The 23,641-nt window shown below is 51.2% G+C and overlaps 4 protein-coding genes and 1 pseudogene across 5 annotated transcripts in view; all 5 read right to left on the reverse strand.

The window, feature by feature from the left end:
• LOC118078482 (zinc finger protein 883-like) overlaps positions 1–23,641 on the reverse strand; it is a 277,980-nt gene that overhangs the window by 104,526 nt on the left and 149,813 nt on the right. The gene's annotated exons all lie outside the window — the stretch shown is intronic.
• On the reverse strand, positions 167–2,458 carry LOC118085044 (olfactory receptor 51I2-like). The gene is made up of 2 exons (XM_035115305.2): positions 1,555–2,458; positions 167–378 (listed from the first exon to the last, which is right to left on the reverse strand). Exons 1-2 carry the CDS (start codon positions 2,456–2,458, stop codon positions 167–169), a joined length of 1,116 nt encoding a protein of 371 aa, XP_034971196.2.
• LOC118085045 (olfactory receptor 51L1-like) lies at positions 6,283–6,889 on the reverse strand (annotated as a pseudogene).
• On the reverse strand, positions 9,036–9,999 carry LOC118084900 (olfactory receptor 51I1-like). The gene has a single exon (XM_035115003.2). The coding sequence runs from the start codon at positions 9,966–9,968 to the stop codon at positions 9,036–9,038; it is 933 nt and encodes a 310-aa protein (XP_034970894.2). The 5' UTR covers positions 9,969–9,999.
• LOC118079427 (hemoglobin subunit beta-1) lies at positions 16,000–18,539 on the reverse strand. The gene is made up of 3 exons (XM_060274178.1): positions 18,374–18,539; positions 18,024–18,246; positions 16,000–16,262 (listed from the first exon to the last, which is right to left on the reverse strand). The coding sequence occupies exons 1-3, from the start codon at positions 18,463–18,465 to the stop codon at positions 16,134–16,136; spliced, it is 444 nt and encodes a 147-aa protein (XP_060130161.1). The 5' UTR covers positions 18,466–18,539; the 3' UTR covers positions 16,000–16,133.

The raw sequence follows: 23,641 nt of genomic DNA on the forward strand, positions 1-23,641 counted from the left end.
GCAGAAAGGTCATAAAAGAAGTGAACAAGAGTGGGATTCCAGCCTTTTATTGCCTGGCTTACACATATTATAAGGAGGGGTTATGTGAAGTGCTTAACTGACAGCAATACTTTACATTTAGTTACACGCAGGACACACACTTCATGCCGCCCTCTAGTCCATAGGCCTAAATGGGTCCTCCATGGCTCCCTATTGGGCCATGATGCTGAATAAGCCACCTGTCCATGTTTGACATCAGGTACAGGGCAGGTAAAGGTGCAGCTATGCCAAAAGGAGGCTTGACAGACACTGCTGATAGATCCCCTGTGCAAAGCCTCGCAGAGGCTCTTGTCGGCGCTCGCAAAATTATTATGACTATTAGTTTACACTCCCTTCTTCCTAAGGTCCCAGGATAAGTGAGAGCACTGAAACACAATATTTTAAAAAACAAATTAAAACAACCTCCAGTTTCACATTTATTATGCTATTTTTGTGATATACAAATGACATGAGAAAACTTGGTGCTGTATACTTCTCTGTATAACATCATTCTTGTTCATAAAACCCAATACAGACAACAACAGCCCCCTCCAGTTCTTTTGCCTTTGCCTACACAGTCTGAGTTCACAATACAAGGGCAGAAGCAGGATGCCTGGTATCAACTGTGAGACATCTGGGGGTGGGGGTGGGAATGGAGAAGGAAGTGGCTCTGACTCTGAGATGGGCACCTTGGAAGGAAAAGCAGCAGCACTGGGGTTGGTGTGTGTGGCTCACGAAAGGGAAAAAGAGAAGCCAGAGAGTTTGAACTAAGGCAGGAAGAAGCCCCAAATGGAACTGAGCATCAGAAAGTTAAGCCGGAGGAGTTGAGACGGGTGGCAGATTTGGGACAGGCAAGAGGGGTGCAAAATCCCTGGCGCTGAGTGTATTATTACCCCATTCCTCAGTTTAATTTAATGCAGAGACAGTGCAAAGCCTGTGAAGAAATTGACAACCATCGCATCTCGCCCAGCGATTAATCTTTTAGAATTAAAAACAAATTCTGAAGATGTGCCTAGCAACACATCTCAATTATTGGGACCAGAACCTGCAACACCTACAGAGAGGAAGGCCAAGAGAGCCCTGGCTTAACTCCTTTTGAATGACTTTAGGGATGCAACATAAGAGGTCTTTGGGACATTGTCAAAGATATGGGGGAAGTATTATTATTAAATTTAGATACCACCCTACACCCGCAGGTCTGAGTACCGTAGATGCTCGGAAGTTGATGTTTCCACAGAGTCAGGCCATGTGACCCAATGCGCAGACCCTCTGCAGAACACTCCTTTCTAGTACCATTTCACAATGGCATGATGCATAACAAGTAAAGAATATAAATACGAGCTTGTAAAGAATCTACTCTGTGTGTGCATGTGCTTTAAAAAATGCCAATGGCTTCTAAATGGGAGGAAAACCAAATGGTCACTCAACTTCCTTCTGCTGAGCTTGAGAAGCCATAAAGGCTCTTGAGGATATCACAACACACTTTAACACTTCAGATCAGTCTCTGTTGAGACAAAAACCTTCCAAAGGCCTTGCGGATCTCTTTGGTTTTGATACTGTAGATGATGGGGTTCAGAATTGGAGGAACCAGGAGATAGATGTTGGCCATCAGAGAGTGCAGCATTGGAGAATTATGCCTGCCAAACCTGTGCGCCATGGAAACACCGATCATTGGGGTGTAATAGAGCACGACAGCACAGATGTGGGAGACGCAGGTGTTCAGGGCCTTGAGACGGCCTTTCTTGGAGGCCATGCTCAGCACGGTCTTGAGAATCATCACGTAGGAGAAGACGATGCACAAGGAATCGAGGCCAAATGTGGAGAGCACAACAAACAGACCAGTTTGGTTATTGATGGTTGTGTCTGCACAGGGGAGCTGGATTAAATTGGGGTGCAGACAGTAAGGATGAGCAAGCACATTGGACCTGCAAAACGGCAGACTCCTCAGGAGAAGAGGCAGTGGGGTCATGAGGAGAACGCTTCTCATGGCAATCCCAGATCCCAACAAAATAATCCTAACGTTTGTCAGGATGGTGGTGTATTGCAGAGGGTTGTAAATGGCTATGAAGCGGTCCAGGGCCATCGCCCAGAGGACCCCTGAGTCCATGATGGAGAAGGAGTGGATGAAGAACATCTGGCTGAGGCACGCATCCAGCCCAATCTCCCTGGCATCAAACAGGAAGACGCCCAGCACTGTGGGGAGGGTAGAGATGGAGACCCCCAGCTCACTCACAGCCAGCATGCAGAGGAAGAGGTACATGGGCTTATGCAAGGTCTGATCCTTCACGATCACGAGGAGAACAATGCCATTCCCCAAGACAGCAACCGCATAGGCAAAGCAGACAGGGATGGAGACCCCGATAGATCTGGCCTGCAGTCCTGGGATGCCAGTGAGGAGGAATGTGGGGTGGAAGGTGCTTTGGTTACTGAACAGCTCCATGGTGAGGGATCAAGTTCTCCCATCTAGCCGCACCTGGATGGACATAAGGAAAGAAAAAGACACCACCATCCACATGGGAGCCTTGCTTGCTTTGGTTCTGCATTCCCCTGTGATGTGGAATTGTTGGCGTGCCCCTACCGTTCATGAGCTATATTTATTCTGATCTTATTTATCTGGTAGCTCACCTTTTGGCCACCAAAAGAAAAAAGTTAAAGAAGCCATACAGTGACAGCAATTAATATGGAAGCATCACAAAGAACTGTCTTTTTAAAAACTCAATAAATCTAGCACTTTTTTTTGGGGGGGGGGGAGTTGCTTGTTTGTTTGCTCTGCATTTTGACCCCTCTTAACATGTTTTAACCAAACTTTGCAGGATGGTTCCTGAGATTAAGGAGTGGGTTTTCCTCTATGGTTGAATACCATAGACCAAAGAGCTATCACAAGGAAGGTGGGGCAAGCTTGTTTTCTGCTGCTCCAGAAGGGAGGGCCTGAATCAATGAATTCAAATGACAAGGAAGGAGATTCAAACTAATACTTCGGAAGATGGTAGGAGCTGTTCAAGTGTGGAATGGATGACCTCAAGAGGTGGTGGACTCTCCTTCATGGGAGGTTGAAAAGAACACCTTCTCCCCAACATACCAATTTTCTACATTTCAGAATATCTTTTAAGAGATGGAGGACTTTGGGCACATTTGATCTTCCACCGGTCATCACAAATGCTTCAGAATGGCCACCTTTGACAATTATAAAATCATAGAATCATAGGCACCTGTAGTGGTGTCAATTCCACCAAGGCAAACTCGTAGATAAGCTGGTCCCAAGTTTAAAGAGGCTTAAAGAGAGAATAATAGAATCATAGAGTTGGAAGAGACCACAAGGGCCATCCAGTCCAACCCCCTGCCAAGCAGGAAACACCATCAAAGCATTCTTGACATATGCCTGTCAAGCCTCTGCTTAAAGACCTCCAGAGAAGGAGACTCCACCACACTCCTTGGCAGCAAATTCCACTGCCGAACAGCTCTTACTGTCAGGAAGTTCTTCTTAATGTTTTGGTGGAATCTTCTTTCTTGTAGTTTGAATCCATTGCTCCGTGTCCGCTTCTCTGGAGCAGCAGAAAACAACCTTTCTCCCTCCTCCATATGACATCCTTTCATATATTTGAACATGGCTATCATATCACCCCTTAACCTTCTCTTCTCCAGGCTAAACATACCCAGCTCCCTAAGCCGTTCCTCATAAGGCATCGTTTCCAGGCCTTTGACCATTTTGGTTGCCCTCCTCTGGACACGTTCCAGCTTGTCAGTATCCTTCTTGAACTGTGGTGCCCAGAACTGGACACAGTACTCCAGGTGAGGTCTGACCAGAGCAGAATACAGTGGTACTATTACTTCCCTTGATCTAGACGCTATACTCCTATTGATGCAGCCCAGAATTGCATTGGCTTTTTTAGCTGCTGCATCACACTGTTGACTCATGACTCATATGGCACACTCTATACCCCAACAAGGCTGTCCATTATAGGAATTGGATCCTGGAGCAATATCCCCGAAGCCAGAAGGAAGCTTGTGCCAACCTTCTCTGATGAAGAGCAAGTTTCAAACTGGAAAATAAAAAGACCCACCTGGGTGGAATCTCCTTGGTCTCTGCTGGTGGTTAGGAGATCCAGTTCTGCCAGAGACTCCGCGGCAGAGAGATTTATGCTGCTTTCTTGGGAATCCCTAGAGAAGGAGGAGATGAGACTCTTTGGCAGGAGCTTACAGAGAACCCAAGGGGCACCAACCCAAAGGAGACTCTTCCACAGCGGGCAGGACTGATGCTGAGCTCCCTCCTTCCTCAACAGAGCAGGTTGCAGCAGCAAAAACAGCAGTCAAGGGGGTGGACCAATTTTGTGTTTGTGTGTGGCAAGGGAGAAAACGATAGAGGGGGAGAATGACATAACAGAAGAGGAAAACACTGGGATTCTAGGTATTTATAATCTGTTTGTAATTAAAAATGTGAGGTAATGTGAGGTGATTAATTAACAGAAATAGGCTACACTTGCTGGCATCCATCTGTCTTTTTTTTAAAACAAAAAATATATTGTTTATTGATTTTCCTTCATATACATACTATATTACATTTTACTTTTTACTTTTTTACATTTCTCCTTCCATTCTTCCGTCTTCTGTCTTCTTTGTGTCAGTCCTTAATTTTCGCATTGTCTTTTTTCGTTCGTTCAAACTTGACTCTTTCTTTCACATTTTTTTTAATAAGGTGTCTTCTCGCATATATACACCTATAATTTATCTGTTTGTACAATAGCTGCAAATTCACCTGTTCAAACCGAATATATCATAATCCTACTGCTTTATCCCTGTTATAATACAATAAAAATAAATGAGATATTTGTATTCACGTTATGAGATGTTGTTTCAATTCTACTGGTCTTTCTACATTCAACACATCTTACCAATATAGTCCATACATTATTCCATTCTTTTTGAAATGAGACAATGGAGTGCACCTCTGGGGTGAAGTCAATCCACTGGATTAGCAGCACCAGAGTGACCTCTTCAGGGTGCAAGCCTGGGTAGTGTGTTCGGAGGTCCTGGGCTACCCAGACAACAACACCTTTTCGGACTTGTTAATGTGGTCCAAAGGAAAGCAGAGCAAGACGTTTGGCCCCAGCTTGGCTGCAGGAGTTGCCGGAAGGAGGCTTACAAGACACCACCCAACTGTCTTAGGGACTCCAGATTTGTGTGGGGTTTACTCTTGAGCCTTTTCCTCTCCTGAAAATGTCCCTCAAGGCAGCAGAGGTTTAAGATCAGAGTTCTCCTTCTCCTAGATGCGCTGCCTTCCCAGGTGAATGAACCCGGCCTGCCCTTCTCTTCCCTCTACAGCATGTGCAGCTATCGGTATATTTTGCCCACTGTGGGGCTTGAACCCACGTCCATGCAGTGAACATTTGGACACCTACCTAGGAAGGCATCACAAGTGAAACCTTATATGGTCTTAAACTGTGGAGAACTGAGAGTTTGGTTACAATTAAAACAAGCATTGCATATTGCTTTATCGTTTATTGGCAAACAACCCAGATGGGTGGGTACAAATAATAAAATTATTATTGTTGTTGTTATTATTATTATTATCTTGTCTACATGTGAAATGCCGGTGATGTCACAGAGCAAGCTGGTCAGTACATACCATACAACCCCAATTTCCACATTGCTGCAAGGTTCAGGATACGGCCTCAGCAGTGTGGCATGAGCCAGAAGGAGTGGGCAGCCACAGCTGCAGTGCAATGGTCTCCCAGTGGGCGCTTTGTGAGTTAATGGTGGCACTGCCCCTCTGAGCCATCTGTCGTGAGGCCACTGGCCACGCTTGGGCCACAAAAGCATTGCTGTGGCCTCCAGAAAACTCCTCCACCACTTTTCCCTCGGTTGTGGTTGCAGCACCAAGAGAAGCCCAGCTTGAGACACAGATGCCCTACCTTGCAGTCCAGCAGGTGAATGCCAGGAAAGAGGAGGGAGGGAGGGAGGGAGGGGAAACACTGTGTGGGGCAGGGGCTGGAGCCCAAACCCCCAAGCTCAAGTTCAACAGACTATCATCACACTGTATCCAATCTCCCAGAGGCAGCGCCCCCTGAGGAACAAAATGCAGAACTACACTGTGACAACAAACCTGTACAAACATAGATAAAGGAAGATATTCTGTGTGTGTGCTTGAGTTTTTCAGAAATACCAATAGATTCTGCAAATGTGCACAACAAAATGTTCATTCATGTACTGAGCTGGAGAAGCCATAAACCCTATTGGGGATGCCATTGCGCTCTTTGCCATTCCAGATCAGAACTTCCGTAGACACAAAAATCTGCCCAGGGCTTTGAGGATCTCTTTGGTTTTGATGCTGTAGATGATGGGGTTCAGAATCGGAGGAACCAGGAGGTAGATGTTGGCCATCACCGAGGGCAGCATTGGAGAATTGTGCTTGCTGAATCTGTTTGCAATAGCCAAACCAATCACGGGAGTATAATAGAGCACGACGGCACAGATGTGGGAGACGCAGGTGCTCAAGGCTTTCAGGTGCCCTTTCTGGGAGGTTATGTTCAGCACAGTCTTGAGATTCATCACATCGGACAAGAGGATACACAAGGAATCAAACCCAAGTGTGGAAACGACGCAAAGCAGGCCAGTTTAGCTGTTCCATGTCTGTGCATGGAAGCCGGATTAAATCGGGGTGCATGCAGTAAGGGTGAGTGAGCACATTGGACCTGCAGAATGGCAGCCTCCTTAGCAGAACAGGGAGTGGGGCCATCAGGAGACCACTTCTCACGGCAATCCCTAATCCTATCCACATAATCCTAAAGTTTGTCAGGATGGTGGTGTATTGCAGGGGGTTGTAAATGGCCATGAAGCGGTCCAGGGCCATCGCCCAGAGGACCCCTGACTCCATGCTGGAGTCTCCTTTTTCCTGTCTTAAGTTCACATTCTCACTTCATTTTTAGTTACAGGTAGGTAGCCGTGTTGGTCTGCTATAGTCAAAACAAAATAACAAAATTCCTTCCAGTAGCACCTTAGAGGGCCTTCTTGGTGGTGGCGCCTGCCCTGTGGAACGCCCTCCCAACAGGTGTCAAAAAGAAAAACAATTACCAGACTTTTAGAAGACATCTGAAGGCAGCCCTGTTTAAGGAGGCTTTTAATGTTTAATAGATTCTTTTATTTCATTTTGCTGTTGGAAGCCGCCCAGAGTGGCTGGGGAAACCCAGCCGGATGGGCGGGGTATAAATAATAAATTATTATTATTATTATTACTATTACTATTACCATAGCTGCCAAGTTATCCCTTATTTTAAGGGATTTTCCCTTATGCTGAATAGGCTTCCTCGCGAGAAAAGGGAAAACTTGGCAGCTATGCTATTACTATTACTATTATTATTATATTATATATACAGCCTGAGTGGAGGATGGAGGAGCTCACAGCATCGACACCCCAAACAAATCTTGCTTCTCCATTGGTCACAGCTCTGGGTCTCCAGTGTCCAGTGTAGCTCTTGCAACCTCTCTCATATTTTTGGAATGTGGATATAAGGGCACTTGAGTGGCCAGCGAAGGCCATTGCCTTCAGCAACAGGGTCTCTTAGATTCTCACCCTCCCTGGGTGCAGGACCCCTGAGGATTTGGAGGGACGCAGGGCACCATCCAGACTGACACACACACACACACACACACACACACCACACCACACCACACCACACACAAGTCCGCAAGAGATTTGGAAATAGTGTTTTCTGGATGGTGGGACAGAGCAGGCAGGAACACCCCACCCTTAAGCCAAGGCCACCCCTTGGGAGATGGCTACATGCCCCTCCATCCATGGAAGGCTCTTTTCATAGGCTGTGGATCAGACGTGAGGAGGAGGTGCTGCCTTCTACTGGTCTCAGCCCTGGTCCATCTGGACGTGTCAGAGTTCACGGAAGATCTCTTGGACAGGTGTGCTCCCTGCTGCTGGTGGTGGTACTGCTCTATGGGCAAGGGAAAGAGGGAGGGAGGAGAAGCTGCCCCATTGCTGACAGAGGGGGAGAGCGTGGGGAGGCAGGAATGCAGCAGGAATGAGAGAGGAGCAGCCAAGTTGCAGTAGAAGCCTGAGCTCCGAGAACAAGGATAAGGAAGGGGGGAGTTCAAGGGGGAAGACACAGACTGACAGATTCAGAGGGAAGGGAGGGCCACTGGAAATAGCCCATCCCATGATGCGTAGGCTTGCAAGAATTAATGAGAGGCATGAACAGGAAAGGAAGCGAAGGGGGGCTTTAAATGTGGGAAGACTCAGCAACAGCTAATTTGGAAGCAGGCGCTGAGTGACTGAGCTCCAGAGTGGTTTGTGTGTTTTGATCAATAAACCTGAGTTCATTGCTGCCGGAGTAGCCTCGCTTCTTTGGGGGAGACCCAGCCATTACACCCGCTGACACTGGGCCTTGACTGGCTTAAGAAACCATTGTAATTAAGTACTATATAGAAATTGCCTAAATGAATATGTATCGCAGGTAAACGGAGTCTCTGTGTTTAGAAGCCATACCTCTAAATAGTGTATGTAGGAATAGGGGTGTAGGAAGAGAAGCCTTTGCCCCATCACGCACAGTGCTGGAGCAGCTTTCCAAGGTTTCAGCCGACACCTTTCCAGCTTTGCCTGGAGATGCCAAGATTAGAACCCAAGAACCCAAGATGCTCTGCCACAGAGCTGGAGACCAGAGGAAGGGCTGCAGAGACACCCAGAGAGCATCCAGCCTTCCAAAAATTATTCACAATTATGTCTCAGTATGATAAACACCCATTCAGTCATTCATTCATTCAGTTTTTTTATTACACTAATGTGCTACCTTTTCCTCCAAGGAGATCAAAGTGGTGTGTATGATCCTCCTCATCCTCCCAATTTTATTCCCACAACAACCCTGCAAGGTAGGTTAGGTTGAGGCCGAGGCAGTGACCAGCCCCCAAAGATTGCACCCGGGGAGCTTCGTGGCCGAGTGGGGGGGGATTTGAACCCTGGTCCCTCCCAGGTCCTAGTCAGACGCGCAAAGACCGGTTCGATTTGCGTTTGCCAATCACGAAAACATCTTGGCGATCCCCTTCCGGATCTCTTTGGTTTTGACGCTGTAGATGATGGGGTTGAGCAGCGGGGGGACGAAGAGGTAGACGTTGGACATCATGATGTGGACCACGGGAGGGGCGCCCTTCCCAAATCTGTGCAGGACAGAGACAGCGATGATGGGGACGTAGAAAGAGAGGACCGCGCAGATGTGCGAGACACAGGTGTTGAGGGCCTTGCGCCGCTGCTCCCGTGATGCGATGCTCAAGACGGTCTTCAGGATCATGGTGTAGGACAGAACAATGAAGGTGGAGTCCAGGCCGTAGGTGAAGAGGACGGCAAAGAAGCCATAGATGTTGTTGACAGTGATGTCGGCACACGCCAGGCGCATCATGTCCGGGTGGAGGCAGTAGGAGTGGGACAGGATGTTGGACTTGCAAATGGGCAGCCGCTTGATGAGGAACGGGAAGGGGAAGAGCATGACAGTGCTCTTCAGGACAATGGCCAAGCCGATCCGGGCGATCCGGGGGTTGGTCAAGGTGGACGAGTACCGGAGAGGGTTGCAGATGGCGACAAAGCGGTCGAAGGACATGGCTAGCAGGATCCCGGACTCCATGAAGGAGAAGGAGTGGAGGAAGAACATCTGGGCCAGGCAAGCGTCAAAGAGGACATCACTGAGGCCAAAGCAGAAGATGGCGAGCACCGTTGGGAGGGTGGAGAGGGAAACCCCCAAATCGTTGAAGGACAGCATGCACAGGAAGAAATACATGGGCTCGTGGAGCCGCCGGTCCCTCCTGACGATGGCGAGGATGGTGCAGTTGCCAGTGATGGAGGCAGCGTACAGCAAGCAGAAGGGGATGGCAATCCACAAGTGGAACTGCTCCAGGCCTGGGAAGCCGGTGAGGTGGAAGGTGGCAGGCTGGAAGCGGGTGAGGTTGAGCTCTTCCATGCGCACCTTCGTGGGCTTTGGATTTCCCTGGAAAGGAAACAAGAAGGACCAGGAGGCTTCTGGCCATGGGACAACGGAGAGGGAAGCACATGGCAGGAGAGGAGAGTGAGAGGAGAGGGGAGACTCCATCAGTGAGCGGCTGAGAAGAGGGTCAAGTGGGAAACATTGGAGTGACTGCTGCAAGGGTCTAAAACAGGCATCCCCAAACCGCGGCTCTCCAGATGTTTTGGCCCACAACTCCCATGATCCCTAGCTAACAGGACCAGTGGTCGGGGAAGATGAGAATTGTAGTCCAAAACATCTGGAGGGCCAAAGTTTGGGGATGCCTGGTCTAAAATATAAAGACAAGGGAACTCAAGAGAAAATCACGAGTGGAAATCCTGGGATGGGTGGAAGGAAGGAAGGAAGGAAGGAAGGAAGGAAGGAAGGAAGGAAGGAAGGAAGGAAGGCGGGCGCAGTGGGTGGCAGGGGTGGCACTGGGGGGATACAGGGCACTAAAGCCTCCCAGGTGCAATCTCCCCTCCAACGGCTCAACAACTGTAGGCGATCTCTCCGCCCCAGGCGCCAGTGGGGTTTGCTATGCCAATGCGCCTCTGCTCCAAATCTGGAGGTGGGGCATGAAAAGGACCAGAAGCTCTCACAGCACACTCAGAAAATAATAAAGACAGTGTGTATTGAAAACCATAAACTAGGGACAAAGAATCGTAGAATTGTAGGGTTGGAAAGGTTCCCAAGGGTCACCTAACTCAACGCACGGCAATGTAGGAATCACAGCTAAAGCACTCATGAGGGGTGGCTATCCAACTTCCACTGAAGGAGAGTCCACGACAGTGCCAGATTTATGTATAAGCTAAACAAGCTCTAGCTCAGGGCCCCACTCTCTTGGGGGACCCCCCCCCAAAAAAAATAAAGAAAGCAACAACTGGATGTACATTTCCAAAATATAAGATAAAAAGCAAATAAAATAAACCCTACATAAAATAAACCCTACAACCGTGTTTTGTGTTGTGTTGTCCTGTGATGTAAGTCATGGGCCCCGCCTGCTCCCTAAAATATCCCTGGTTTGCTCATTTCTCTATATAGGGTGCCTCCATTCTGCATGGACTGGTTGCAAGGCAACATGTGCAAATGGCTTTAGATACCTATTAGGTCCATAAATTTCCACATAGCATATATTCAACACAAAAAACAGCGACAATTTGTTGTTGACGAAGGACAGCTGGACATATAAAGGGCCCCATTCCCTTCAGGAGCTGAGGGCCACATCAATCCTAAATCTAGCCCTGGTCCTTGACCTTCCTAGGAGGTCCATTCCATGGTCCAGAGGCTCTTGCTATCAGAGTGTGCTCTCTCTCTCTCTCTCTCTCTCTCTCTCTCTCTCTCTCTCTCTCTCTCTCTCTCTCTCTCTCTCTCTCTCTCGGGTGGGGACCCCGTTAGCCAAAGTAGCACAACAAATGACTGGCCTCCGCAGGTCACTGGCCAAGCACAGCATAAGGTGTTTAGGACTTGACCGTAAAGCTGAACCATATTGCCAGCCAGAGCATTTCCCAGTGGTTCTCATCACGCCAAAAAGGTAGACGTGGAACTGAAAGCGGCTGCTAGCGCTTGTGAACCTGGAAACCTGCATTTTTCTGTCTTTCTGACATCAGCCAGGAGGTGGCAGTAGATGGCAGGCAGTGAAGGCAAATCCAGCCACCAGCCCCCCCCCAAACAGATCTGCTTTTTCTTAAAAGTGGATTAATAATAATAATAATAATAATAATAATAATAATAATAATAAATTTTTATTTATACCCTGCCCTCCCCAGTCAAAACCGGGCTCAGGGCGGCTCACACCAATAAAATTACAATAGAATAGATACTTTATTTAGAATAGAATAGATACTTTATTGTCATTGTACATAGTAGAATGAAATTTAATGCCATCCCATAAAAAACAAAATAAAAACACAATTACAGCCCCCCACACACACACACATCGACACCCATTCCAACTCCCCGGGATCATATTATTTAGTTACTGTACAGCATTTAAGATGGTTATACAGTAGCTCTCTATTTCTTCTTGCTCTAATTGTTCTGTATCTCTTGCCCGAAGGCAGCGGTGCAAAAAGACTATATATAGTGGGAGGGAATAGGAAAGTCTGGATGCTGGTGGGCAGGCGGGTGGGGGAGAGGGGGGGTGGCGCCACTATAGCTCAGTCAGTGGCGAGGGTTTTGAGCAGAGCAGAGGCTGCTCGGCCATCAGGCATGGATGCTTCAGCGGAGATTCCTGCACCACACTGGGTCCAGCTAGATGCCCCTTTGGTGTCCCTTCCAACCCTCCAGTTCAGAGAGAGAGAGAGAGAGAGACAGAGACAGAGAGAGACAGAGACAGAGAGAGACAGAGAGAGAGAGAATGGACTTCAGGCATCTGCTTGAAGATGATAAGTGTAGAACCCAGCGACACCCCCACCCTCCTGACAGCCGGAGAAGAAAATTCTAGAACGGTAGAATTTCAGAGTTGGGAGGAAGGCAAAGAGTCATCTAGACCAGGGATCCCCCAAACTAAGGCCCGGGGGCTGGATGCGGCCCAATCACCTTCTAAACCTGGCCCACAGACGGTCCGGGAATCAGCATGTTTTTACATGAGTAGAATGTGTTCTTTTATTTAAAATGCATCTCTGGGTTTTTTGTGGGGCATAGGAATTCGTTCATATTTTGTTCAAAATATAGTCTGGCCCCCCACAAGGTCTGAGGGACAGGGGACCGGCCCCCTGCTGAAAAAGTTTGCTGACCCCTGATCTAGACCCTGCAATGTAGGACTCACAGCTGATTTCTGGGGTGGGGGGGTTCAACCCTGATCTGCTCAGGAGCCTTGGTTGAGAGGGAGGAGGGGAAAAGGCACCGCCTGTTTCTGAATCCTCAGCCTCATAGAATTGTAGAGTTGGAGGGCACTCCAGAGGCCATCTAGTCCCACCCCCTGCAATGCATGAATCCTACCCACAGCGGTCTCTGGGTGGGCTTGAACCACCAACCTTCTGGTTAACACCCAGGCGCTCTGACCCATTGTACCACATAGGACTTTCCCTCCGCAGCCCGGAGGGGAGCCCACCCCACGGCTTGAGAACCAGCAAAGCTTGGGTCGGCCAGAGCTCAGGGAGAGCAGAGGCAGGAGGTGGCTCTCTCTTGGCTCTTGGAGGTGAGAGACCTGGTTTGGGGAAGGCACAGCTAAATCTGCAAGAGCAGCTTAACTGAAGCTCCCTTCCAAGGGTGAAACCCACCAGCTGCCCCCCAGATGCTGAGCAGGGATGAGCTGAGGGACTGGACAGCTAACAACCATCTTTGGAAGAAGAGATCATTTGGGCAGATGCCTCTTCTTTTCCCAGCATAGAAGGGACCCCCAGGGTCATCTAGTCCAACCCCCTGCAATGCAGGAATCTCAGCTAAAGCACCCCTGAGGGATGGCCGTCCAATCTCCAAGGAAGAAGAGCCCACCCCTTCTGGTTCTTATCCTCAGAAAGTCCTTGCTGGTGTTTAGTCAGATCCTCCTTTCTCATCGTTTGGACCCCTGCCCACAACATGGGCCTGGCCTGCCCCACAAGTCCAAAGGCCCACTGTGGCAGAGGAGGAACTCTGTTCAACTGCAGGTCTGGTGGTGGTGGGTTCCTCATTCCTTCATTGCGGGGGTTGGACTAGATGACCCTTGGGCTCCCTTCCAACTCTACAGTTTTAGGGTTCTATCCTTCAGCATCTGCTCCCTTACCTGGAAGGTTGAGCACCCCACTCTGCCTTTGCCAGGAGAGTCTCTGCTGCCTGTCCAGAGCCCTTCCTTCCTTCTTTGTCTGCGGCAGGAGAGACCGAAGGGACAGCTGGGAGGAAGCTCTTATGCACAGGCTCACCTGGCGATGCTCCAGGGGCTCTGGGGCTGCTGCTGCCCCACATGGGACCACCCTGGAGCCCAGAGTTTAGAGGGTGCTAAGAATAAACTTGCAGAATTCTTTTTAAAACAACACCACCACCCTCGGGCCCCAGTGCTGCAGAGTTGTCTTTGATGCAGGTGTATGAGAAATGATACCTGATCCAAAGCTTAGAAATGCGGGACGGCAATTCTCACATTCTGTTTCCACACATAGATCCATGTTCGTGCACCCAGTCAAAGGAGTCTGGTCTGCTTTGTCGTCCTCGCCATCAAATGCCAGGTTCTGCACTTAGGCAGGAAGAACCAGATGCACAAATATAGCAGTGTGGAAAGGATCTAGCGGTCTTGGTGAAGCACAAGCTTAACATGAGTCAACCGTGTGATGCAGCAGCAAAAAAGGCTACTCTAGGCTGCATCCACAAAAGTCTAGTGTCCAGGTCAAGGGACATAATAATACTACTCTGTTCTGCCTTAGTCAGGCCACACCTGGAATACTCTGTCCAGTTCTGGGCACCACAATTTAAGAAGGATGTTGAGCAGCTGGAAGGTGTGCAGAGGAGGGCAACCAAGACGATTGAGGGTCTGGAAACTAAGACTTAGAAGGAGCAGTTGAAAAAGCTGGGTTTTTTAAAGCAGAGGTTGTATTCTTTAGCTGTGAATCCTGCATTGCAGGGGGTTGGACTAGATGACCCTTGGGTCCCTTACCACTCTACCATTCTACAGTTCTGTGAGAGAGCCCTTGGCACACCCAGGAGCTGCTTGCACATGCGCGAGAGGCACATTGCCTTGTGCCAAGGCCATCGCAGCTGTTGTCAGATATCCGACCGCAAGGGTGTCTTTATATCTGAAATGGCCTGCTTGAGTCTCTCCCTGCTGCCCCACCCCAAGTGGAACATGGGGGGTGGGGGTGGGGAGTATTGGTTTGCATGTGTTTTCCTTGTTTCTATCGTGCACTTCGTGTTTTTATGTTGTGAACCTCCCTGAGATCAGTGGGTGAAGGGCAGTATAGAAATTTCATAAGTAAGAATAAATAATGTTCCACATTTGCTGCTCTTCCTTGTGGTCTTCTCTGGGGCCATGGGAGAGGAAAGCAAGCCCCCCATCTCTTTGTCCTGCAAAAAAAAAAGGGCAACAGGTGCCCAGCCCTTCCACCCACAGCCAGCTGCTCAGTTACTCTGCACACGCTCAGGGGAACTCTAGCTCTCAGTCCTTTGGATAGGAGACTCTAGCAATTAATTATGGTATGCACAACAGACACGCAGAATATCCCACAGCTGTTTAAATGTCTCGCCCAGTGGTGATTTGTGGGGGGCAAGAGAATGCAATCATGTCACTGAGGAGGGGGGTGCATGTCTGGGAGACCCCCGGAGACCTGGTCCTCTTGAATGAATATAAATTCCATTGATACATTTATATCCCAGCTTTCTCTCCAAGCAGCTCAAGCTGGTGTAGATGCTTCTCCTCCTCACAACAACAACAACAACCCTGTGATGTAGACGAGGCTGAAAGGCAATGGCTGTGCCCACCCCCACGGCCCCACCCCCACCCCCAGCGGAGATCACATCCAGGGAGCTTCATGGTTGAGTGGGGATTTGAACCCAGCTCCTAGTCCGACGCCCTAATCACTACACCCCTCTGCCTCTCAATGACTCTCTTTGTGCCAGGACTGGGCTTCACAGCACAGCAAAGAGGTCCTGGGGCTTCCTGGAGGGGCACCCCCCTCCCTCCCCCAAGGACGCTGGAAAGGAGATGGGGCAGCTCCAGTTGGCCAGGCTACAGCTCTCTCCCCAACATATGGGGGGGTCCGTCCTTAAACCTCAACTCCCTGGAGGTGGGACCTGCCGCCATTCAGGAACACCACCGCCCCATAGAATTGTGTTGAGTGTGCAGTGCGGGAACTTGGGGGGCTTCCAAGAAGGCTGGCTTATATTCCCTCAAGCTCCCTAGTGCAACCACATTGGGGGGAATTCTTGCAAGGGGTCAATCAGGCAAGCCCCCCCCCTCTCCAACCCTTCTGAAACCTCCAAGTCCAAAGGCAGGATCTTCCGCCCTGCAAGGGTCACCTCTCCCGTCCTCCCCACCCCACCCCACCCCCAAGGTCCCCCCCAAAGACACGCGGGAGCCGGCTCATCTTGCAGGGAGTGAGGTTTATTAGCTAGTGGCCCCGTGTCGGGGGTCTGGCAGAGGGTTTCCCCGCGAGGGAAGGCGCTGGTCTGGTCGGCAACTGGGCGCCCGCGAGGCAGCTGCTCTTCCTCAGGGGGCGCTCAGTGGTACTGGCGGGTCAGGGCGTGCGCCACCACGTTGGTGAGCTTCTGGAAGGCGGCGTGGGCGGCCGGAGTGAACTCCTTCCCGAAGTGGGAGGCCAAGCAGATGAGGAGGATGTTGCCCAGGAGCTGCAAGAGAAGAGAAGAGAGGCGCTGGCTGGGCGGAGGGGCTGCGAAGGGGAAGGGAGCCGCCAGGCGGGGGGCACAGCAGCAGAGGCAGCCGGGATGGGAGGGGGGCACCCCCTTCTTCCCCCACCTTTCCTCAGAGGCTGCTACGATGGTGCCACGCGTGGATTTCGCCCTGCGCAGCCAGCCACGCAAGTTCTGCAACGGGGTTTGGAAAGGGCGCTGGGCGCGGGAGACGGGGATTCCGAAGCCCGAGCTCAGGGAGGGGGCTCCAGGCTTGAGCGGGGCCAAGTCACAACCAGACACCCATAGAACTGTAGAATTGTAGAGCTGGCTGGGAGGTCACCCCCAAGGGTCATCTAGTCCACCCCCCAATGCAGGAATTGCTGCTAAAGAAGCCCTGGCAGATGGCCCTCCAACCTCTGCTTAAAAACCTCCTGTGAACGATAGAACCATTGGGTTGCAGAGTTGGAAGGGAAGCCAAGAGCCATGTAATACTAATAATAATAATAATAATAATAATAATAATAATAATAATAATAATAATAATATATTATTTATACACCGCCTATCTGGCCGGGTTTCCCCAGCCACTCTGGGCGGCTTCCAAGAAAACATTAAAATACAGAAATCCATCAAACATTAAAAGCTTCCCTAAACAGGGCTGCCTCCCTCTGGTGGGAGGGCATTCCACAGGGTGGGTGCCACTACCGAGAAGGCCCTCTGCCTGGTTCCCTGTAACTTGGCTTCTTGCAATGAGGGAATCGCCAGAAGGCCCTTGGCGCTGGACCTCAGTGTCCGGGCAGAACGATGGGGGAGGAGACACTCCTTCAGGTATACTGGACTAAAGCCGTTTAGGGCTTTAAAGGTCAGCACCAACACTTTGAATTGTGCTCGGAAACATACTGGGAGCCAATGTAGGTCTTTCAGGACCGGTGTTATGTGATCTCGGCGGCCGCTCCCAGTCACCAGTCTAGCTGCCACATTCTGGATTAGTTGTAGTTTCCGGGTCACCTTCAAAGGTAGCCCACATAGAGCACATTGCAGAAGTCCAAGTGAGAGATAACTAGAGCATGCACCACTCTGGTGAGACAGTCCGCGGGCAGGTAGGGACTCAGCCTGTGTACCAGATGGAGCTGATAGACAGCTGCCCTGGACACAGAATTAACCTATGTCTCCATGGACAGCTGTGAGTCCAGAATGACTCCCAGGCTGCGCACCTGGTCCTTCAGGGGCACAGTTACCCCATTCAGGACCAGGGAGTCCTCCACACCTGCCTGCCTCCTGCCCCCCACAAACAGTACTTCTGTCTTGTCAGGATTCAACCTCAATCTGTCAGCCACCATCCATCCTCCAACCGCCTCCAGACACTCACACAAGTCCAACCCAACCCCTAAAGCACTCTGATTTGTGGCTCCACATTTTGCAGCCAGTTTGCAAAGAAAAAGACAGTTCAGAAAAGTTTTCTTGACAAAGACCCTTCTTCCTCTTGCAGGAGGTTGGACTAGATGGCCCTTGGGGGTCCCTCCCAACTCTGCCATTCTATGATTCTCCTCGCTGCTCTGCTGAGTTAAGGAGCAGCCTGAGGACCACTGGCTTATTGGCCCCTGTGGTCTGGATGGGTCCTTATCTCCTCGCTCACATGCCTCCTGCTTCCTTCTGGTCACCACAGAGGGGAACTCAGGCACCCTCTTCCCTGCCACCCCCACCCCCCTGTGCAGAGACACCACTCTGGGCAGCCCTTTGGGGAGATGGGGGTCTCACCTTGAAGTTCTCGGGGTCCACGTGGAGCTTGTCGCAGTGCAGCTCGCTCAGCTTGCAAAAGGTGTCCTTGACCTTGTCGGGGTTCTTGACGGCTTCTCCAAAGGACGTCAGGACCTTTGTGCCGTGCGCCTTGACCCTGGGGTTGCCCAAGATGGCGGCTGGGCTGGAGAGGTTGCCAAAGTGAGCAAAGAGCCTCTGGGTCCAGGGGTACACTACCAGCAAGCTGGAAAGAAGGAGAGAGAGAGAGAGAGAGAACAAGAGAGAGAGAGAGAGATGGTCGGTCATCTTGGCTGAAGAACACCCGCCTGCCCTGTCCCAAGTGGGAGAGTGGGGGGGGGGTGCAGGTTTACCCGCCAAGGGAATCTGCCCCGATCACGGCCACATCGGTTTTGGCCCAGATCTGGGCGATGAGCTCCTTCTCTTCGGCGGTCCACTGCACCATGATGGCTGGCTGAGTGTTGGGTACTTTGCTCGGCTGCTGGGCGAAACCTTCTGGGCTAAGCTGAAGCCCCTTCCATGGCTGGAGGCTTTTATACCCTGGGCCAAAGCTGTGGCTCCTCCTCCAGGTGTGGGCGGGGCCATCCTCGGCCAGAGGCTGGGTGGACTGGCTAAGTGGGGCCAAGTCAGAGCAGGGTGGCAGCCAGCCCTGGCTGGGGTGGGGCTACATAGGCCAGGCAGGAGGCCCCAGATAGCTGCCGCCCGCCCTCCCCCACCTCTGCAGAACTCCCTCCCCCAAGAGGCAGTGACAACAACCAGCCTGGATGGCTTACTAGAGGCCTGGGCAAGATTCAGGCCACCCATGGCTCCTAGCTGACTGCACAAGGGGCATCTAGCTGGCTCCTGTGAGAAGAGGGTCCCGGACCAGATGGGCCACTGGCCTGATCCAGCAAGCTCTTCTTAGTTCTGATGGGAGGCCTCCCTTGGTCCTCTCCATGGGGTGAGGTTCATCCCAGCCCTTGGGAGTCTCAGAGGGTCAGGGCTGAGAGCTGGCCCCACCTGGAGAGGCTGCATGCAACTTGACCTCTCCAAGCCGTCTGTTCTGGGCAAAGCAGGGGGGCGGCGGCAGTGGAGAGATTGGGGTCTTGCTCTTGGGGCAACAGGCCCTTCCGCCTCTTGAATCAGAGACAATCTACCTCTATCTATCTAACACAAGAACATCAGAAGAGGTTGCTGGATCAGGCCAATGGTCCACCTAGTCCAGCAGCATCCTGTTCTCACCGTGGCCAAGCAGATGCCTCTCTTGGGACCTGAGCACCAGAGCGACCCTCTCCCCTCCTGCCAGCAGCTGGTCTTGGGAAGCCTTGCTACCTCATCCCGTGGGAGCAGGCACCCCCAGATGTTTTGGACTACAATTCCCATCTTCCCTGACCACTGGTCCTGTTAGCTAGGGATCATGGGAGTTGTAGGCCAAAACATCTGGAGGGCCGCAGTTTGGGGATGCCTGCCGTGGAGGCAGAGCACAGCCACCCCGGATCACAGCCATGGGCAGCTCTCTCCTCTGCCATGAATTTGTCCAATCCTCTTTTGAAGCCACCCACCCTGTGGGAGGGAGTTCCACAGATTAGCTCTGTGCCTTGTGAAGGAGTCCTTCCTTTCGCCTGTCCAGAATCTTCCAACCCTCAGCTTCACTGGAGGCCCCTGAGTTCTGGCGGTGGGAGTGATGGGCGAAAGCTTTCCTCTCTCCCCTTTCCCAAGGCCATGCAGAACTGCAGAACCTCCTTGCTCGCCTTGCCTCTGAGCTAGAAAACCCCAAACACTGCAAGCCTTCCTCATAGGGGAGTCACTTCACCCCCTTGATCCTTTTGGGGGGCCCTTTTCTGAACCTTTTACCACTGCATCTACCCACCTGCACGGGACTCCCAGATGTTGGGGTGAGGTGGGGCCTGCTGCTGGAAACAGAGGGGTGCCCTTACATTGAAAGTGAAGGCACATTTTTTCATATGTGGTGGAACTGTAAAATAACCAAAAGTTTTGGGGAAATGATTTATAATGAAACGGAAAAAAGAAAAATAGTTCAAGACGACAAGAGACCCACGAAAGAAGAATGGCTAGAACGACTCATGGAATGTGGTGAAATAGCAAAGTTAACTGGAAAACTTAGAGACAAAGACAAGAGAGACTTTAAAAAGGACTGGGAACCATTTATGTTGCACTTACAGAAACATTGTAAAGAAGTGGACTCACTAGCAGGGTTCGAGTAAACGCTTGCAAATCACAAAAAAACCCACAGAAATTAAGATGTAATAACTGGAAAGTAACAAAGTACAAGAGGTAATTTGAAAATAAGTATGGTGCAAAAATGTTGAGAATATAAGAATATTTAATTTAAAGACTGCAATATCAAGGTAGGAAAAAACAAGCAGAGGAAGAAAACAGCTACAGGGCCAGAAGAGGAAGTTGAGGGAAGTCGGGGTGTGTGTGTTAGGGAATTGTGCTCTTTTTCTTCTTTGAGATAATGTTCATTGTGATGAACATAAAACTGCAAAACTTAATAAAAACTATTTTTGGGGAAAAAAGAGGGATGCCCTTACAGCAGCAGCTCCCAATCTTTTTTTGGGGGGAGGGGGGAGAAGACTATCCTCTTGATTCCATAAAGCCCTCCCCAGTGCCCCCCACCCTACCAAAACCATCATTCAGAAAAGCAGAGTGCAGAGCCCATTCAGGAAGATAATGACCCGATGAAGTTCAAAACTGTAACAATTAAATGCACGTTTGTTCAAAACCCAGCGAAAACTATTCAGTTTAATTAATGCAGCAAAACAGATGAGTTTGTTCCAGGGGCGCCAGCTTTTCAAAGTCGGACAGGCCACCCCCAGCTCCCCATTGCTGCCTGCCCAGCCCATCTCCCTGGCATCTGGCCTCTCTGGGCCTCCTTGTGTGCACGAGGGAGATAATGGCTCTGCCCTCCTGCAAGCTGAGGGTGCGAGAGGGGAGATAGCGCCCTGCAGATTGTGGGGCCTTTGGGCTCAGATAAGCGGAGAGAGGGCTCCTGGCTTGGGTCCTGCTTTCAGGCTTGGCTTTGGGTTCGCCATCATGGTGAGAACAGGGGAATGGACCAGGTGAGCCATTGATCCAGCAACGCTTTTCCAATGCTCTTATGCAGGCTTCCCCAAATTAAGGCCCTCTTTTATGCGGCCCCTGGCAAACCCCGCCGCCCGCTCTTAATGGCGCGGCGTGGCTGCCCACTTCTGGGTCACCGGAGCGTCGGAAATAGCTTGTGTGCATGCACAAGAGTCATTTCTGGTGCACTTCCGGGCCAGAGGAGGCCCATGCGCATGCACACAAGCTATTTCCGGTGTTCCGGCGCCCCAGAAATGCACCGAAAATCGTGTGTACACACATGTATGGGCGCATGCTCCCGCGTGCTCCGGCCCACAGTGCAATCGGCGCTGGCGGCACTGGCCCCCGGCGAGGTAAGTTTGGGGCCCCCTGCTCTTATGGAACCTCCAAGTCTAGAGGCAGTCTATCTGGATTCCTAGTTTCTGAAGAGTATTTGGCCTCTGTGAGAACAGGGTGCTGGACTAGATGAGCTGCCTTTGGCCCAACCTAGCAGGCTCTTCTTGCAATCTCATGGTAGCCCCCCAATCTCTCCCGCTAGGAATGAGGCACCAGTCTCCATCTCCCGGGGTGGGCCTGGACTGGCAGCTCACTGCTAAAAATGCTGCTGCTTCAGCTATGGCTCTCTGAGACCCCCACCGGCACTTGGCACTTAAAGCAGTAGCATGCCACTTCCAACAGCCGTGGCTCCCCAGCCACCACCCCAAACTCCTGGGCCCTGCAGTTTGTTAAGGGTGCTGAGAGTTCCCCTCCCAGAGCTACTACAGTTCCCAGAGCCCCCCTGTCAAGAGGGCTTGGTGGTTAAACCCCTCTGAGCACTGTAGCTCTGTGAGGGGAATGGGGGGGTCTCTCCTCTCAGCACCCAGTACAAACTATAGTTCCCTGGATACTTTGGGGGGGGGGGCATGATGACTGCTCAAAGTGCTATGATGGTGCTGCACACATACAGTTCAGATGGGGCTTGAGTGGAACCAGCAAATGTCACAAGAGTCGCCGTGTTATAGTGGTCAGTGTCAGACTATGACCTGGGAGGGGCCAGGGTTCGAATCCCACAGTCAGCCATGAAGCTGGGGGCCAGCCACCGCCTCTCAGCTTAGCCTACCTCGCAGGGTTGTTGAGGGGGTTAAATGAGGTGCAGGGAGAACCCCCGTGTACCCCACCTGGAGCTCCCTGGAGGAAAAGGTGGGATATAAATGCAGCAAGAGAAAACGGAGGTCTTAAAGCAGAGGTCAGGTGGCCGCCTGCTGGGGTTTCCTTACCTGTGATTCCTGCCTTGCAAGGGGGTTGGAATAGATCAGTGTTTCTCAACCAGTGTGCCTCCAGATGTTTTGGGACTACAACTCCCATCATTCCTGACCACTGGTCTTGCTAGCTAGGGATGGTGGGAGTTGTAGTCCCAAAACATCTGGAGGCACACTGGTTGAGAAACACTGGAATAGATGACCCTTGGGGTCCCGTCCAACTCTACAATGCCACGGTTCTGAATAAATATTCATAATAAAGATCATGCTGGGCAAGAGGTATGTAGACCAAGAGGAGTATTTGGGTCCTTTTCCATCTGGGTTCGGGTCTGGGTGGGGGGCTGAAAGAACCTTGGTAGGTGACCTAGGCTGTGAGCCGGGTAATGGGAGTATTGGTTCTGCAGGGCCTCTCAGCAGCACACCATATACTGACCAGGAATGGCTTGCCCAGCTGGGCAGAGGCACCCCCCACAACCTCTGGGCACCAAGAAAGGACTGGTGAGGCTGGGTCAGGATGGAGGCTCAGTGGGCCCTCTCATCCGTGTGCCTCCCCCCTCCCAGCAGGCCTCTCCACTGCACCTGTTGAGCTGCTGCCTGGCGTGCGGAGGCTGCTTTGCTGCTGGGACGGTGCCTTCTTCAAAGGCTGACATTCCGGCACTTCCCCTTGCAGGGGGCTGGGCTGGATGACCCTTGGGGGTCCCTTCCAACTGCTGTTCTACAGTTCTATATGCTAAAGCCTAGACCAGGCCAGGCCAGGCTGGTGCCCAGCAGACAATGCTGCAGCCAGCATGACCAATGGTCAGGGGCAAGGGCCGACCTCCACAATCCTCTCAATCCTGGTTGGTGACTCTTCCCTTCCCTGCTCCTGACAATGGACTGACCGGGTGGACTTCTGCCTGCAGCTTCCCCTTTCCTTGGCCTTGGAGACTGGGCTGAGCAACTGCTTTCTCGAAGGTTCCTGGGTGCGCCCTTCTCCTCCCGGCCGCTGGCACTATCTGGGTGAAGCAGCTGAAGGCAGGCACCCACCCACACCCAGAGCGCCAGGAGACCTGATAGGACACCCCCTCCACCCTCCCTGGAGGCAGAGATAACGGGGGGGGGGAGGAGAAAAGGCACTCAGGGTGGTGTATTGCAGCGGCAGCGGCTGGGCTGAGAGCATCCAGAGCCAAAATTATGGTCTCTCTTCAGAAAGGGGAGCCCAGGGGTGGTCCGGAGGATATTGCAGAGTTGGAAAAGGTCCCGAAAAGGGCAGCCCAAGCGATCGAAGGAGATGGAGGGACTCCCCTCTTAAGAATAGTTGCAGCCTTTGGGACTTTTTAG

This window comes from Zootoca vivipara, chromosome 4 (genome assembly GCF_963506605.1).
Source record: "Zootoca vivipara chromosome 4, rZooViv1.1, whole genome shotgun sequence".
In the NCBI taxonomy this organism is placed as follows: Eukaryota; Metazoa; Chordata; class Lepidosauria; order Squamata; family Lacertidae; genus Zootoca; species Zootoca vivipara.